At 43.3% G+C, this 15,436-nt stretch overlaps 1 protein-coding gene across 3 annotated transcripts in view; it reads right to left on the bottom strand.

The window, feature by feature from the left end:
• The window catches only part of MYO1B (myosin IB), a gene marked incomplete at its 5' end in the record, with an annotated part of 358,657 nt that overhangs the window by 287,805 nt on the left and 55,416 nt on the right, over positions 1-15,436 (bottom strand). For 2 of the 3 annotated variants that reach the window (XM_082260038.1, XM_082260039.1), the window contains one exon: positions 15,268-15,402. In XM_082260038.1, the coding sequence (XP_082116164.1) occupies positions 15,268-15,402 (135 nt within the window). Of the gene's footprint in view, positions 1-15,267; positions 15,409-15,436 lie in introns of those variants that run through there. The other variant, XM_082260037.1, reaches the window with a different exon arrangement.

Raw genomic sequence — 15,436 nt, 5'->3', positions numbered from 1 at the left:
TCAAAACATAATGCAAAAGAAACTTTAACCTTGAAATTTTTTCTAAAGGCAAACGAAATTCCATATTAACAGTATCAATAACAATGCCTAAGAATTCAAGGCAAGTCGTAGGAGCAACAGACTTACCTTCGGCCAACGGAACATTGAATTCAGCACAAACCGCCTGAAATTCCTTAAACATACGCAACCAATCAGATGTACCAGCAGAACCCATAAAGAGGAAATCATCCAAATAGTGCAAAATTGCACAGGAATTGCACCGATAAGATACCACCCACTCCAAAAAAGGTAGAAAATTTTTCGAAATAAGCGCAGGATAGGGAGCACCCCATCGGCAGACACCTGTCAAAGTAGTAAAAACCCTCAAAAAAGAAACCTAGAGAGCTAAAAGCACTGGGATGTATAGGCAACAGCCTAAAGGCCGACTTCACATCCGCCTTAGCTAACAAAGCCGAAGACCCCACTATCCTAATCTTATCTAACGCTTCATCAAAAGTTGCATATGTAACCGAACATAAGTAAGGGCTGATCTCATCATTTAGGGACATACCATCTGGATATGATAAATGATGTATCACCCTAAATTCCCCAGGCTCCTTTTTAGCTATAATGCCTAACGGGGATATACGAAAATTCTCAAAAGGTGGATCCGCAAATGGTCCAGACACCCTACCCAGCTCAATTTCTTTAGCAATTTTTAGACGAACTATTTCACTAAAGGAAGCAATGGAAGGCAGGTTAGCTTGGATAATGCAACCTGAACCTGTAAAAGCAGGTAGAAAAAAACCAGAATCAAAACCTTGAAAAAGCAAAAAGGCATTTTCACTGTCTGGGTAGAGATGTAGCCATGGTAACATTTTTACCAAGCTCATCCGAGTTTCCGCTTTTGAGAAAAAGACTTTCTCTAGGATTTTGAGCCACCATACCTGAGGCCTTCTTAAAACATTTAGTAGCAGGATGTGACCCAGCACAAAAAGAGCATTCATGCCTAAATCTGCAATTATTAGGCCATTTACATTGGCTGTCATTAAAACCGAAACATACACCTTTACGGTGCTGTCCCAAAGTCCCTGACTTAGGAAAAACGACAGGCTTTTGTGGTAACAAAAGATTAATCCACAGCCCAACGTACCCGCTACACAGCTCAGGTCTCTTTTCCCCCAAAACACTCGCAAAGATGCAGAAACCCTGTAACCAATTGTTAAATGAACGTGGAGGAGATCTAAGCTTGTCCTCATGTACTTTGTCACCGTCAAATTTAGAAGGTCTAAAGTTAGGTAACAAGGATAAAACATCCACATAATCCCCATTCCAAATTTTTTCTTTCACACCATCTTTAAGATGAAACCCCAATGGGGAAACAGCACACGGCAATGCCTCCTTAAAATGGTGAGTAGGAATAGCAACAGAAGGTAGGGGGGGAGAAACACTGGCCATAACACCACTACCACTAGCCATCTCACCAGTAGGAATAAAAACATCATTACAATCACCCCATACCTCATGTAAATTAGGGACTACATTACCAGCAACATCGGATAAACAAGCAGGGTTAACAACATTACATTTAGGCATTAACTTGTCACAAAAAGACTGAAACATGTCAAAAAATTTTTGCATCACAGCATTAGACTGAGGCTCACCTTCAATACCTGCGCCACTAGTGACCGCAGGACCAGGAGAAGGCGACCGTTGAACCCTCGGAATCACCGTCGATGAAGGATCAGGGACGACCGACCTTGTACTCGTAGCAACTGCCGCTCTCTGACCATCCACCGGAGCTTCATCCCTCCCCCTCTTCGCTGCCCCTCTCGCAGCAGAAACGGGAACCGGACCGAACCTCCGTGGACGTTTTGACAGCCGTAGAGATCTCCTAGAGACTCCTCCATCTTCGGCCGACGAGCGGATATGACGACCGCGGAAGTCGTCACCTAGGTCAGGTCCTCCAACATTACCGATTTGCCGGCTTGAAGATGCGTCATTTCCTAGGTCAACGGGGGCCGGAAGAACGTCATTAGCAGGCGACGAAGATGGCGGATCCGATGTCCCGGCAACGACCGATTCAGGCTGCATCGACAGGCACCTCCGCAACCAGGCTTCTCCATCAGCGCTGCTCGCTCTATCCACCAACTGCTGCAAAAGCGACTCCATCACAGGCAAGTCACAGGCAAAAAACCTTCTTCCTCTGCTCCCGCTGACTGAGCCAGGGCTCACTTAAACTTCTTCTTTTATAGGCAACTGATTAACATAACGGTATTCAAATTTGACCAATTACCTTTTAGTGACCAGTATTTTACCAATCTATTTCATCCCTTTAACTGACCAATTGTATTTCTATGTTTAATGACCAATAACCTTAATACTTTAAAAAACTGACAATTTTTCCTTAACTATTGTGAAGCCACAGCCCCATATATGCTGATTGGGTACTTTTGGACCCCATCTGCATATTCATTCCCTCCAGATTATCTTAAACTTTCAAGCTCAATTTCCCTCCTCCGTTGACCAAAATACGCACGCTTTTAGAGACATGGCACCAGGGTTTTCACTCATGGTTAGGTAGATGCAATCTCCTCAAAATGTGCATACTTCCCAAATTTCTCTATCTTTTTCAGGCACTGCCGATACCGATACCACCCTCCACCCCCCCACACCCCCACTTTTTTAAGCAAGCCCACTCGTAATTTATCAAATTCATATGGGCACACAATCATTCCTGCATTCCCCATAGCCAACTTACTCTACCCAAACTTCTCGGAGGATTGGCAGTTCCTGATATCCTGAAATACTATCAAGCAACTCATCCGGGCTGAGTGATTGACTGGCGTAGGCACTCTCACAACAAGCTTTGGGCGCAAATTGAACAAGCCCAATCTGACATCCCCTTAACTGGCTTCCCGTAGTGCTATAAAGCCCTACCTCGCTCCTTAAAAACACATCCCTTATTGGGACTCACTTGCATAACCTCAAATATCTTTAAACAAACTTCCCTTTTCACAATGGACTCCCCTTTATTCCCAATACTGGGTAACCAGAATTTCCTTTCAGTCCTCCAGGTCCAGATGTTTCAGATTCTCTGCAAAAATGGGCATTTCCAAGCATCTCACTTCTTAATTGCAGACCATTGGCCCTCCATTGATAAGCTTATGGAAAACCAAGGGCTCTTTCAAATTACTTTCTGGAGAGCTCTTCAACTACACCACTACCTACACTCTGTATCTAACCCAAGGGCTTTCAGTTGCAACTTGACCATCTTGAAGGAATATTGCTCAGATGAAGGAAACCTGCTGCGGGTCCTCTCAAATACCTACAATCTCCTCATCACTCCCACTGAACGACCCCACCAACCTTGCTTAAGGAAATGGGAAACAGACTTAAATTGCACTTTACATCTGAACAAAAACATTATCACACTCTCATTATCATCATCCATGTGTACAAAGATCCAAAAACCAACAAAACTCTGACAAGATGGTACCATACTCCCCACATGCTACACAAATTCCATGCAAGTACATCTGACTGCAGCTGGAGATGCCAGAGGGATGAAGGAACAATACTCCATATCTTCTGGTCTTGCCCTAAGCTCACCCACTTGTGGAGTGAGGTTCAGAAAATCCTCAGAGTTTATCGATTACGAGATCCCTGATGATCTAGCCATTTTTCTACTTCAGGTTTCAAACATCCCGGTGCAAAAATACAAAAAATCCATAATACGTCACCTTCTGAATGCTGCCAAATTTTGTATTCCCTTGAATTGGAAAAAACAGCACCCTCTATCTAGTAGTGATTGGTTACACAAAGTAGAGGAAATCAATAAAATGGAGGACTTAATACTTATAACACAACATAAAAGGGAAAAATACTCCAAAACTTGGAGAATATGGAACAGTTTTGTCCTTTCCGAAAGAGGGCAAATCCATATGGGACAAACTACACAGAAATTTCTACTCCTTGGAGAATTGGTCTGAGCGCTTGAATGACATCCATGACCTTCCCTACATGCTCCCCCCTTTCTTCTCCTGGGGGTGTTTTTTTTTTCCTTTCCCGCTTTTCTTTGCCCCCCTTTTGGCTTTCCATACTATTACCTTACTATCTGCTTACCTCCTTAAGGGTTAAAAAAAAAAAAAAAAAAACTGGAGAATAGGCAGTTCAGTTTTCCGTATTGTAAGATTTACTTCCATGGTTCAACTTCAAACAAGACAAATCTCTGTTGGAATTAACTTCTATCTCAATACTTTACCTTCTCTGTGATAAAACTACAAAGTTAATATTGGTTATAAAATATTGTGAGATGTATCACTGCACGAGCAAAATTATATTTGTTTATATTGTATCCTTTTGAACTCACCTGTTCATGCCTTTAAATAAATAAAATATTTGAAAAAGAAAAAAAAAAGAAAAAGAAGGTAGAGTCACCCAAGTATTAACCCAAGTCAATCAATCATCTTTCACTAGGGTTGCTATAGTCTACTGAACCTTGTATATCATTCTATTCCACATGGCCTTGAATATAAGCCCATACACAAGAGCCAATCTATAAAGTCTTAAAAAAAAAAATAGCATTTGCCCCACCTAATGCAGCTAAGAGCCTAATTGGAGACCACTGTGGAAAAAGACACTTCTTCCAACCTTTGAGAAATGGGACAAAAAATGAGTCTTAAGGAGGCAGAACATTGGTTCCACACACAAAAGGATAATTGAGATGTTTTATAGAACATGAACTTCTTGGATATACATAAATAACTAGAGCCCCACTCCCCAACCCATAGCTGCCAAAGGAACGGTAACCAGATAAAACTATAGATTAAACTCCAACACGTCTGTCTACAATTTCATTCTTCCTGGTTTATGAAACTTATTATTATTACAGTAGACGAAGTGCATGGCTTAGTACTCAACTTGTCTTTCTACCCTGTTGGGGGTAGAAGTCGCAGTTTAAGGATAGTTTCACCTTCGGTTGTAGAACAACATGGCTTACGACGGTAGATTGTTGATGTTTGTAGACAGTCTATGAAGCAATTCGACCATGCATCTTTTGATGTTATTTACTCTCCTTTACACCCTTTTGGGTGTGGACGGAACAGGAAGGGGTGGGGCCAGCTCCCATTTAATCCCTGGCCTTTCTGGAGTGTGACCCAGCAGCAATTTCTCTGGCTCTGAGGAAGGGGGCTCACCCCTGAAACGCGTCAGCCCAGCCATAGCAGCCCCATGCGGCACACTGCATGCCATTCAGCTTTGTGTGGGACTTTGGCTACCTTGGAGATTTTATGTGCAATATTGATGTGTGTATTATCACACCTGCCTTGTGAGTATACTGTATACTTTTTAATATTTTAATAAATGCTTTTAGTGGTGATGCACTAGGTCGGTGCGCCCCTTTTCTTTTGTTTTTTTCCCAGTTTGTTCTGGACACCCTTGATCATGAGGGGGCAGCAAGACCACAGGCTTCTTCCTATTTGTGTCTGAAGTATCCCCTTTTTTTCTCCGTCATACTCGATTTGAGCGCAGGAGATTTGCTTTACTACTCTCCTTTACACCCTCACCCCCATTTTCCTATTCCTATTTACACTACCCCTTCACTCCATACTCCATCCCACCCCCCTTCCTGTTTCTATCATTCTCATTATGTTGTTGCTAATGTAAAAGCACTGTGAGTGTACCATCATTTAATCAAGCCAAATTTAATGTCCCCTATTGCAACACTAATATGAACATGTAATAAAAAAAATGTATAAAAAAAGCCCATAAGTTGTTATTGAAAGTTGCCGTGTAACAATACAAAGTACATATTTAACTTGCTAGCGAGTGAACATGCAAAAGTCAGTTATCAATGGAGTTTGTTTTGCAAATGAGCTAACACATCTAGGCTGCTTCCCGTTTTACGACAAATACACAATCTATATTTAAACACCTGCATAATAATCATTGGTTGAACATTAAAAATGAAGAAAAAGAAGCCTGTAAGAGGGCACGGACATGGTTATTAAAACACTGATAAAATATGATTTTTACACTTTCTCCCATTATGCAGTTTATGGCAGCCAAGGGCTTGGCCCAAAAAAAAAAAAAAAAGTCCACTATGAATTAAAGATGAAATCTTAATATGGTATAAAAAAAAAAAAACTCCTCCAAGTGAAAAAAAAAAAACCAACACACTGTGCTTACCAGAACAGTATGACCCCCACAATGAAAATGTCATAGCGACTGAAATGGATTAGCTCATATCCTGGATATTTGAGGTCACCTCAATCCACCATATATCGACAGCCAATCAGAAAAATTAATAGTAACCAATACTAAAAAAAACAAAATGCCATCACATGTATAAAAAACTGTGCAAGTCAAAATCCACAAGAGAATACGCAGATTGCTTCTGGATTTGGTGATGATGCCACAAGCATGTTTTGTGGAAAAGGACATGTATGCTATGTAGAGAGTTTTCATTTTTCATGCACATTTTCCTGAGTGGCTGTCGATATACTGTACATGGTGGACTAAAGTGGAGACATCAAACATCAAGAATTTGAGCTAATCACTTTCAAGCGCTATAGGATTTCTCATTGCGAGGGTCCTACCATTCTGGTAAGGCTTTGATTGGGGCACTGGTGTGGGAATACAGAGTGTGTTGGTTTTTTTTTTTTTTTTAAACCATACGAAGATTATTTCATCTTCAATTCACAGTGGACTTTGCATGGAAATTCCTTCATAAACACACACTTTGGACTTAAGAGTTTTATTTTTGTATTAAGAACTTAGCTTATTGAATATAATTTTGTATCCAATGCTGTGCTAGCTGCTATTTTAGGGATTTTACCTTCTTATCGCAATTTTTTATGTAGCAGAATTCCCAGCATAGGTGCTGGCTGTGGGCCCCCCTGGGTCCCCGGGTGCAACAAAAGTACCTTTGAGCATGTTTCTCCAAGTGTCAGCACTGAGACAAGAACCAGTCCAGTATCTTTGGGTTTTTAGGTTTATTTAGGAACTTGGATGGGAGAAGGGATGAGTGAGATACTCCTGCGATTGAACTATACACAGCTTGACGGGGACTCTGGATAAATGCTGCTTGACGCTGATTAGCGCTGGCTTGATGCTGGTTAAAGCTGGCCAGATGCCGTTTAATGCCGACTTGATGCTGTAACCTCCCTTTCTACTGCGGAAGTCCCTTTTTAGCTCCCTAAGGTACTCTCGCCTGAGGTAGCTACTTGTACACCTTTGCTGCACTGCCGAACACTTCAGGGCCCACACTGGAGCTTTACTGCACTGCCGAACACTTCAGGGCCCACACTGGAGCTTTACTGCACTGCCGAACACTTCAGGGCCCACACTGGAGCTTTACTGCACTGCCGAACACTTCAGGGCCCACACTGGAGCTTTACTGCACTGCCGAACACTTCAGGGCCCACACTGGAGCTTTACTGCACTGCCGAACACTTCAGGGCCCACACTGGAGCTTTATTGCACTGCCGAACACTTCAGGGCCCACACTGGAGCTTTACTGCACTGCCGAACACTTCAGGGCCCACACTTGCACCCCCTTTCACTTCCCTATCTTCAGGGCTTTGAACACTTGGCACCCCCTTTCACTGCCAATACTACTGGTTAGCTGGCTCCTGGATCCCCTTGACCTTCTGGAGTGTATAAAAAAAAAAATGGACACGACACACTGTTTCATATTGAATCAATACAGGAATATGAATTTTAGTTTGAAATCTGGGACAATCCTGTATCATACAGGATAGGTGGCAACTGTGGCAATCTAGTGGGTCCTCAAGAGCTGTAAAGAGAAGGAATTGACAGGAAAAAAACAGCCCTGCACAGTCCCATATACAGTACACAGCTTGTGAAAGTAAAGTGACCAAGCTCTCCTCCCATTACAACATTTTTTCCCTGCATTAAATTATATGTAAAACCTTACCTTGTTAAACAACCCATTTAGTTTAAAATAGAAATCAAAAGCAAACAAACACACACACTATATGTATAAAAAAAAAAAAAAAGTATTAAATGTGTTTTTTTTTATCACAAACAATCTGTTCTCATTTGCAGAAGAAGCTCAGAGAACTAGGGGAGGAGAAAAATGGCTGGGTGGGGGAGGGGTGCTGGGGGCGTGTCAGGACAAGTCTGATCATCATTGGAGGAGAAAAGGCTACGTTTTCAACACAGCTAAAAAAAAACTGACCACGCTGTGCTCTCCTGCTTAGTGTGGTCAGATTTTAATAGGAAAGCAAAGGAACTGGAAGGGACACCAGGGATTTCACACAAAAGGAAACAATACAAAGAACAGTATACTTTTTCATACAAGTACATGGTAGAGCAGGCACATATCGGTAATAAATGTTGGGTTTAGCTATGCTTTAATGCTCCTTGCAAACTTCTGACTCACTCTACCCCAAAGTTTTTAAAAGGAGAAGTAGGACCAAACCTATTTTAGCCTTAGTTTTCCTTTGGATCACAGGAGTGCAGTTTGTTTTGCACTCCTACAACCCATTTTCAGCCAACACTGTGCTAAAGCTTGCGGTCCACCGAGGTCACTCAGGAGATACAGGCTCTGGATTGATGCTGACTTTATAAAAATTGGGCTCTATCCAGGTGCCTGGACTGGCAGCTGGCTCAGCCTCTCAGAGAGCCGCTGGGAGACTGAGCCAGACACTACCGCCTCCTTCATAGCCTAGCGTTTCAGTGAGCGCTGGGAGGGGCAGATCAGGGAGCAGGTGACTGACAGTCATCACCCCTCTGCTCAGAGCAGAGGGGAGAACAGAGTGATCAGTGGCATTTGATGCTCAGTTGTTCTCACTGCAGAGGCAGCGGGGGGGACAGATGCAGCATCAGACCAATATTTTTTTAGCCCAATCCCAAACTTCTCTTAAATGCAGGCTGTGGTTTGGAGTAATACATTAGTGTACTGAAGGTCACAATATCCACTATTTAAACAGGCATGATCAGATGAATACCTTTTTTGGGAATCTTTGAATGGCTGCACCCACAATTGTTTTTAATGATTTTAATAATCAAAATATGACACTATTGTATTCCAATATCCAACTCTCTGGTTCTCCTGAGGACATAGACCAGTGATGGCGAACCTTGGCACCCCAGATGTTTTGGAACTACATTTCCCATGATGCTCATGCACTCTGCAGCGTAGTTGAGCATCATGGGAAATGAAGTTCCAAAACATCTGGGGTGCCAAGGTTCGCCATCACTGACATAGACCTTTGGTCTAAGAAAATATATGCGAACAGTACAGAGGCAAAACACTGAATAATCAGGGAAACAGGGCTGTGCAGAGACCGTCGGAGGGGCAGGTGCTCAAAGAATAAGAGGCAATATCAATACAGCAATGTCTCGTGATTCCTTCCTGCGTTTCGACGTGGAGGATTCTGTATTGATAGGGCAAAAAAATGTAGGAGTCAAACACTGCACATGCTGGGATATTTACAATTATGTTCTGGGGGGGTAGTTGTACCAGTAGCACATGTGACTTAGACAGCCAGAAAATGTCATGTCCTTGTTAATGCATGGGAGAACAAGGACATGACGTTTTATTATGACAGAACACAACAAGGAATTAAAAACATATTGCAACAATTTACACACACTAATGCACGGACTGATCGTGTGACAGGGGCCTAAGGCTGCTTTCACACAGATGCACCGCGGCCCAAATACGGGAGACTTAAGATGTCTGACTTAACAAAAGGGCACTTTGGGCATCAAGAGGCAGGTTATTGCTGAAAATTCACCCTATGCGTCCTGTTTACAGTCATCACCGAGAGTGAAAGTGAAATTCCCCAATTTCTTCCAATGGTGACACTAGTTCTGGTGACAACCAGAGATACCCTCACTTTGGATGCATTTCCTCTCACTTCCTCTTGGGGCTATGGGCCAGGAAGTAAAGAGAAATCTCCCCTGTAGGACAAAGATGGCAAAAAAAAAAAAAAAATATTATATATATATATATATATATATATATATATATATTATATTATATATATAAACCCCTGTCCTTTACTCTATCCAAAATGAAAAAAAGTTTTGCCTTTAGTTCTACTTTAAACAGTCAAATTTTCAAATGAAAATCCCAGATGTCATGGTGAGAACTTATCAGGCAACGTTGTCCTTGTGTGCCAGGTTTCAGTTTAATTTTTTATGCAAGTCATGAAATAACATGCTTCACCTGGCATAGATTTTTAAAATAAAAAACACAGCCACTGACTGCCCTACAGGCATGAAAGAAAACAATTCCAGAACACAGGGACAATATGACCTAGGCAATAATACTAACTGTCACCTGCTGGCACCCAGGCCTATTAATAGACTTCTGAAAGTACATTATTTAACACTATAGAACTACAGAATTTAAGAAAAAAAATGTAGGAACAAAAAAACAATCTCAAACTTTTCTTACAACTATGCTACACTTTTGAAAGAAGTATGTAACTAAAGTAACTACCATAGATATAAGCAGATTATACAATCACTACGACAGGAAATGTTTATCAAGACCTTGGACCGGCTTTACACAAGGACCAGTTAGAACAGTTCAATTTTCTTGGTGTTCATTGTATTGTTTACACAAGAGTGAAAATGAGGTCTCACGGTGTTAGATTTCAATCGGTGCTATACAGGATTAGCTTCTCACACATCACTAAGAATTTAGGGAGAATACAAAAGCAGCAGTATCACAAAGGTTTAGGCAAATTATACATTTAAAGTAATTTCTACTTTTGCTTGCTTTAAATTAGTTTTACATTCCCATACAAGTTTAGTCTAAAGCAGTGGTTCTCAAATCCGGTCCTCGGGACCCACTAACAGGCCAGATTTTAAGTATTACCTTGGGGGATGCAGACTAGAATACTGCAATCACTGAGAAGCAAATGAGATCACCTGTGATGTAATTTAGTTATCTTGCAAACCTGGCCTGTTGGTGGGTCCCGAGGACCGGATTTGAGAACCACTGGTCTATAGGAGGGCAAATTATACTCCGGGCCAAAAGGAGGTCAACTGCACCTGTCAAAAGGGATACTAAAAGGCTTTTTTTGGGGTTTAAAAATATCAAACATGTTACACTTACTTGCTCTGTGCAGTGGTTTTGCACAGAGCAGCCCAGATCCACCTCTTCACGGGTCCTTCTTTGGTGCTCCTGGCCCAACCCCCCTGCTGAGCACCCCCACAGCAAGCAGCTTTCTATGGGGGCACCCGAGCCGAGCCGCAGCTCCATGTGTCCATTCAGACATGGAGCTGCGGCAAGGCCCCATCCCCTCATTGGCTCACTGACTTTGACAGCAGCTCCACTGCTGTCTGAGCCAATGAGGAGGGAGAGTCACGGGCAGCCAATTCTCTCCTGCAACATAGCTGGATTGACATGGACTCAGGTAAGTATTAGAGGGGCTGCTGCACACAGGTTTTTATCTTACTGCATAGAATGCAGTAAGAAAAAATCATCAGCCTTTACAACCACTACTTTAATTCTCAATGATCAAGACCTTGGACCGGCTTTACACAAAGACCAGTTAGAACAGTTAAATTCTGTTGGTGTTCATTGTACTATTTACACAAGAGTAAAAATGAGGTCTCACGGTGTAGTGTCCCAAATAGATATCAAAGTGATGCCAATAACCCAAGTCTGAAGCCTATTGTCACAGGCCCAAAATACTGGAATTCTGACCTGGCGCACTAAACGCATATGCAATAGTGGATTTCTAAAGTATACGTTGGCAGAAGGTCTTCTAACCTTTTGCTCAGAAGGGTGTTGACTCCCTTCCTCTTACTGTAAAATCTTTTTCTCTGAGGTTTACTGACGGACACAGCTCCATGACTTCTTAGACCCTTGGGCTTATGCTGCTCTCTCTTCAGGAGTAAGACTAGGCGGAAACAATTTTGGCTACGCCCATGAGGCAGTCCCAGGGGGTATACCATCACTTCCTGCTATAGGACTTCAGTTTGTAACCAGCAGTGTCAGAAGAATACATAACGCAACCCAACAGAGGGGCGGGTGCTGTGTCCATCAGTGAACCTCAGAGAAAAGGATTTTACGCTAAGACGAAAATCCAGTTCTCATTCGTTCAGTGACGGACACAGCTCCATGTCTTCTTAGACCCTTGGGAGGTCCCAAAGCAGTGTCAATATGAGAGGTGGGAAAAACACAGCAATACATATAATTCCAAACATAGTTCCTAAACATAGCCAACAAGGTAAAACAGGAGCTCAACCAGGAACAAATATACCCTCAAGAAGCAGGAGCCTCTGCAACCGCAGCCTCCAAAACTTTGCGGCTGAATGTAGCATCCAAAAGATGAAAGTACATCCACCTTATAAAACTTTGTGAATGTGTGTACAGACGACCACGTGGCCGCCCTGCACACCTGAACCACTGACGCCTGATGATGGAAGGCCCAGGAAGCACTAAGCACCCTCAAAGAATGCGCTTTGACAGGGAAAGGAGGAACCTGACCCTTAATGGAATAGGCCTGCACCACCGTCTGCCTGGTCCATCTGGAAATGGTCGCAGCAGATGCAGCCTGCCCCTTACAAGGTCCATCCATAAGAACAAACAGAATGGGATTTCCAAATCGACTCAGTCACTGCCAGGTACACCCTTTTTGCCCGAACTACATCCAGGGAGTGTAGAGCAATTTCTTTAGAGCGTTTCGGCTTTGGACATAAGGTTGGTATATCTTCATTCAAATTAAGTTCGGAGACAACCTTAGGAAGGAATGCCTGACTGGGTCGTAAAACCATTTCATTCCTATGAACCACCAGGTAAGGCGACCCAACAGGACAAAGCAGCCAACTCCGACACCCTACGCGCAGAAGTAATAGCGACCAAAAGGCCACCTTCTGCGACAGAGTCAGCAGAGGAAGTTCATAAATATTTTCAAAAGGAGGCTTTTGAAGTACCGAGAGTACCAAATTGAGATCCCACGGAGGTACCAGGGATCGCACCGGAGGAGCCAGATGGCGAACCCCCTGCACAGTGTGAACCAAGGAATTTTCCGCCAATGGCCTTTGGAAAAATATCGCCAAGACGGAAATCTGGCCCATGATGGTGCCCAGAGGCAAACATTGATCTACACCAACGGCCTTTGAAAAAATATCGCCAAGGCAGAAATCTGGCCCATGATGGTGCCCAGAGACAAACGTTGATCTACACCTAGTTGCAGAAGCTCCAAATAGGTGAGACACAGAAAAGGAAGCACCACAAGTATCAGCGCACCCGTGGCACTATATATAGCAGAGGAAGGATCGTATACCTACAGAGACCACCCCAGAGCTGGAGAACGCCAAACAGCCTGCCACACTGCGATCAAAGAGGAAGAGCCAACACGGACACTAGAGGCCCCGCTGCACGTCACTGCACTACAAGAAAATGGCCACCACTATAGATTACAAAGGGAAACCCAAAACATGGCCGCAGGACTACACAAACATGGCCACCGAGGCTAGAGAAAACCCTCCACAGTAAAATGGCGGTACCACGCAGCACCGTGAGGAACCCGGGACACAAGGGAAGTAATAGTGCACCAGGGGGGAGCCCCCCAGGGACCCCCCCCCTGCAGTGCAAAAAGTGCAGGCACCCATAATGGGGGGCCGCCAGCCCCCCACTCCAAAAAAACAACCGTGCACCCCAAAAGGGGACTAGGGGAGGAGACAGGGGGCAGGTGAGGATGACCAATGCAGGAGAAACCCTGCTAGGGAAAGGGGGAGAAAAGGTGAGGGGGGCCTACCATCACCAGTGAGGGCCTACCACCACCCCAGCAATTCTCAGAGAAAAGAGGGGGGGACACTACTCACCACACCTTGGCATTAGGCAGGCACCACTCCCAGCAGTCCACCATCTTGGAGGAGGTATGCTGCAACTCTGATCGTGACTGCAGTCGTGACCAGCATTATGCGACCTTGCAAGGTGTTTCACTCGCGGCCAGCCCCCCCATCCAACGGGGCTATGTCGCGGCCAGCCCCCCCCCCATCCAATCGGGGCTATGTCGCGACCAACCTAGCGCAGAGCTAATAGTTGGGTCGCGCTCTCAGGCCAGACTGGGAAGACCATAGGGATCTAGGATATTGAGTGCGTCGCCCAGTCCAGCTGTTGATTGCAGTTCACACAGAAACAGGTTGATTGTTATTTTCTGTCCACAGCGAACTACAAAGAAAAAAAAGAAAAGAAAAAATTCCATTTAAACAGGGAAAAAATGCCAGGACCGCAGATTCCAGCAGGGAGCCAGGTCCTTACTCCTGACTATGCAGAAAAAAAGTCCTATAGCAGGAAGTGATGGTATACCCCCTGGGACTGCCTCAGGGGTGTAGCCAAAATGGTTTGCGCCTAGTCCTACTTCTGAAGAGAGGACAGCATAAGCCCAAGGGTCTAAGAAGACATGGAGCTGTGTCCGTCAGTGAACGAAAGAGAAATTAGATTTTTTATATTTTATTTTTCATTAGATCGGTTTTATAGCAGAAAGTAAAAAATATTTCTTTTTTTCAAAATGGTCAGCCTTTTTTTGTTTGTAGCACAAAAGATAAAAACCGCAGAGGTGACCAAATACTACCAAAAGAACGCTCTATTTGTGGAAACAAAGACCTTCAATCTTGTTTAGGTGCAGCGTTGCCTGACCACGCAATTGTCAAGTAATGCAGTGCTGTATTGCAAACCCTCCAGAGCTGAAGAGGTTAACTACAGTTCTATGGGGACAATAAATCCTAACTCTGAAAGTCAGACACTGAAGACTGGCATGAATAGGAGCCAAAATGTTCTTTTGTGGTTGGTAAGGAACAGCTTACTGAAACAGATGTTACAGTATTATTGCCTGGCCTACAAATCGAAAGGGAACGGGTTAACACACCTATACAAAGGAGAGTGAGATAGAGTTGAATAAATTCTCTGTTGTGAAGGTTAGTAAGAATGTATAAAAAAAAAAAAAAAAAAGGAAAATATAAAATAAAAATTGGAGGTACATGCAAGAGTAAATGAGAAGTGCAGATGAGCAGAGAAACAGACTACTTGAAAGGTCAAGTATGTCAGATGTCAATGTCGTCAAAGGTCAATGTCGTCACCAGCACCTCCACCCCTTGGTGTACGTCAGCTGCAGAGTAGGGAGTCCCCCTCCCGCAGCTCACTGGCCCAGGAATGTCATATGACTTACAGATTCAGGATTCATACCCATTTGGAACACAAGCTCATCCCTAGTTTTCACACCTGCTGTGACCTTTTTTTTTCTTCATTTTATATTATATAAATTTAAACAAAAGAATATATAAAATACTCACATAGATTTCATTGTGATCAAAGCGTTTTTTCAGATTGTCGATAAAAGATTCTTCATTGAGAGGTTCTAAAAGCACCATATCCCCCACACCTATCATGTTGTCTAGAAGTGACGTTTTACCCTCCATTTTGGTCATGGTACCCTAGAAGAAAACAAAGAGTAAAAGTTAA

Source organism: Pelophylax lessonae (assembly GCF_965119305.1).
Source record: "Pelophylax lessonae genome assembly, chromosome: 6".
NCBI classification, from domain to species: domain Eukaryota; kingdom Metazoa; phylum Chordata; class Amphibia; order Anura; family Ranidae; genus Pelophylax; species Pelophylax lessonae.
Note: the sequence above shows the minus strand (reverse complement) of the source record. Positions and strands in the feature narration are given on the sequence as shown.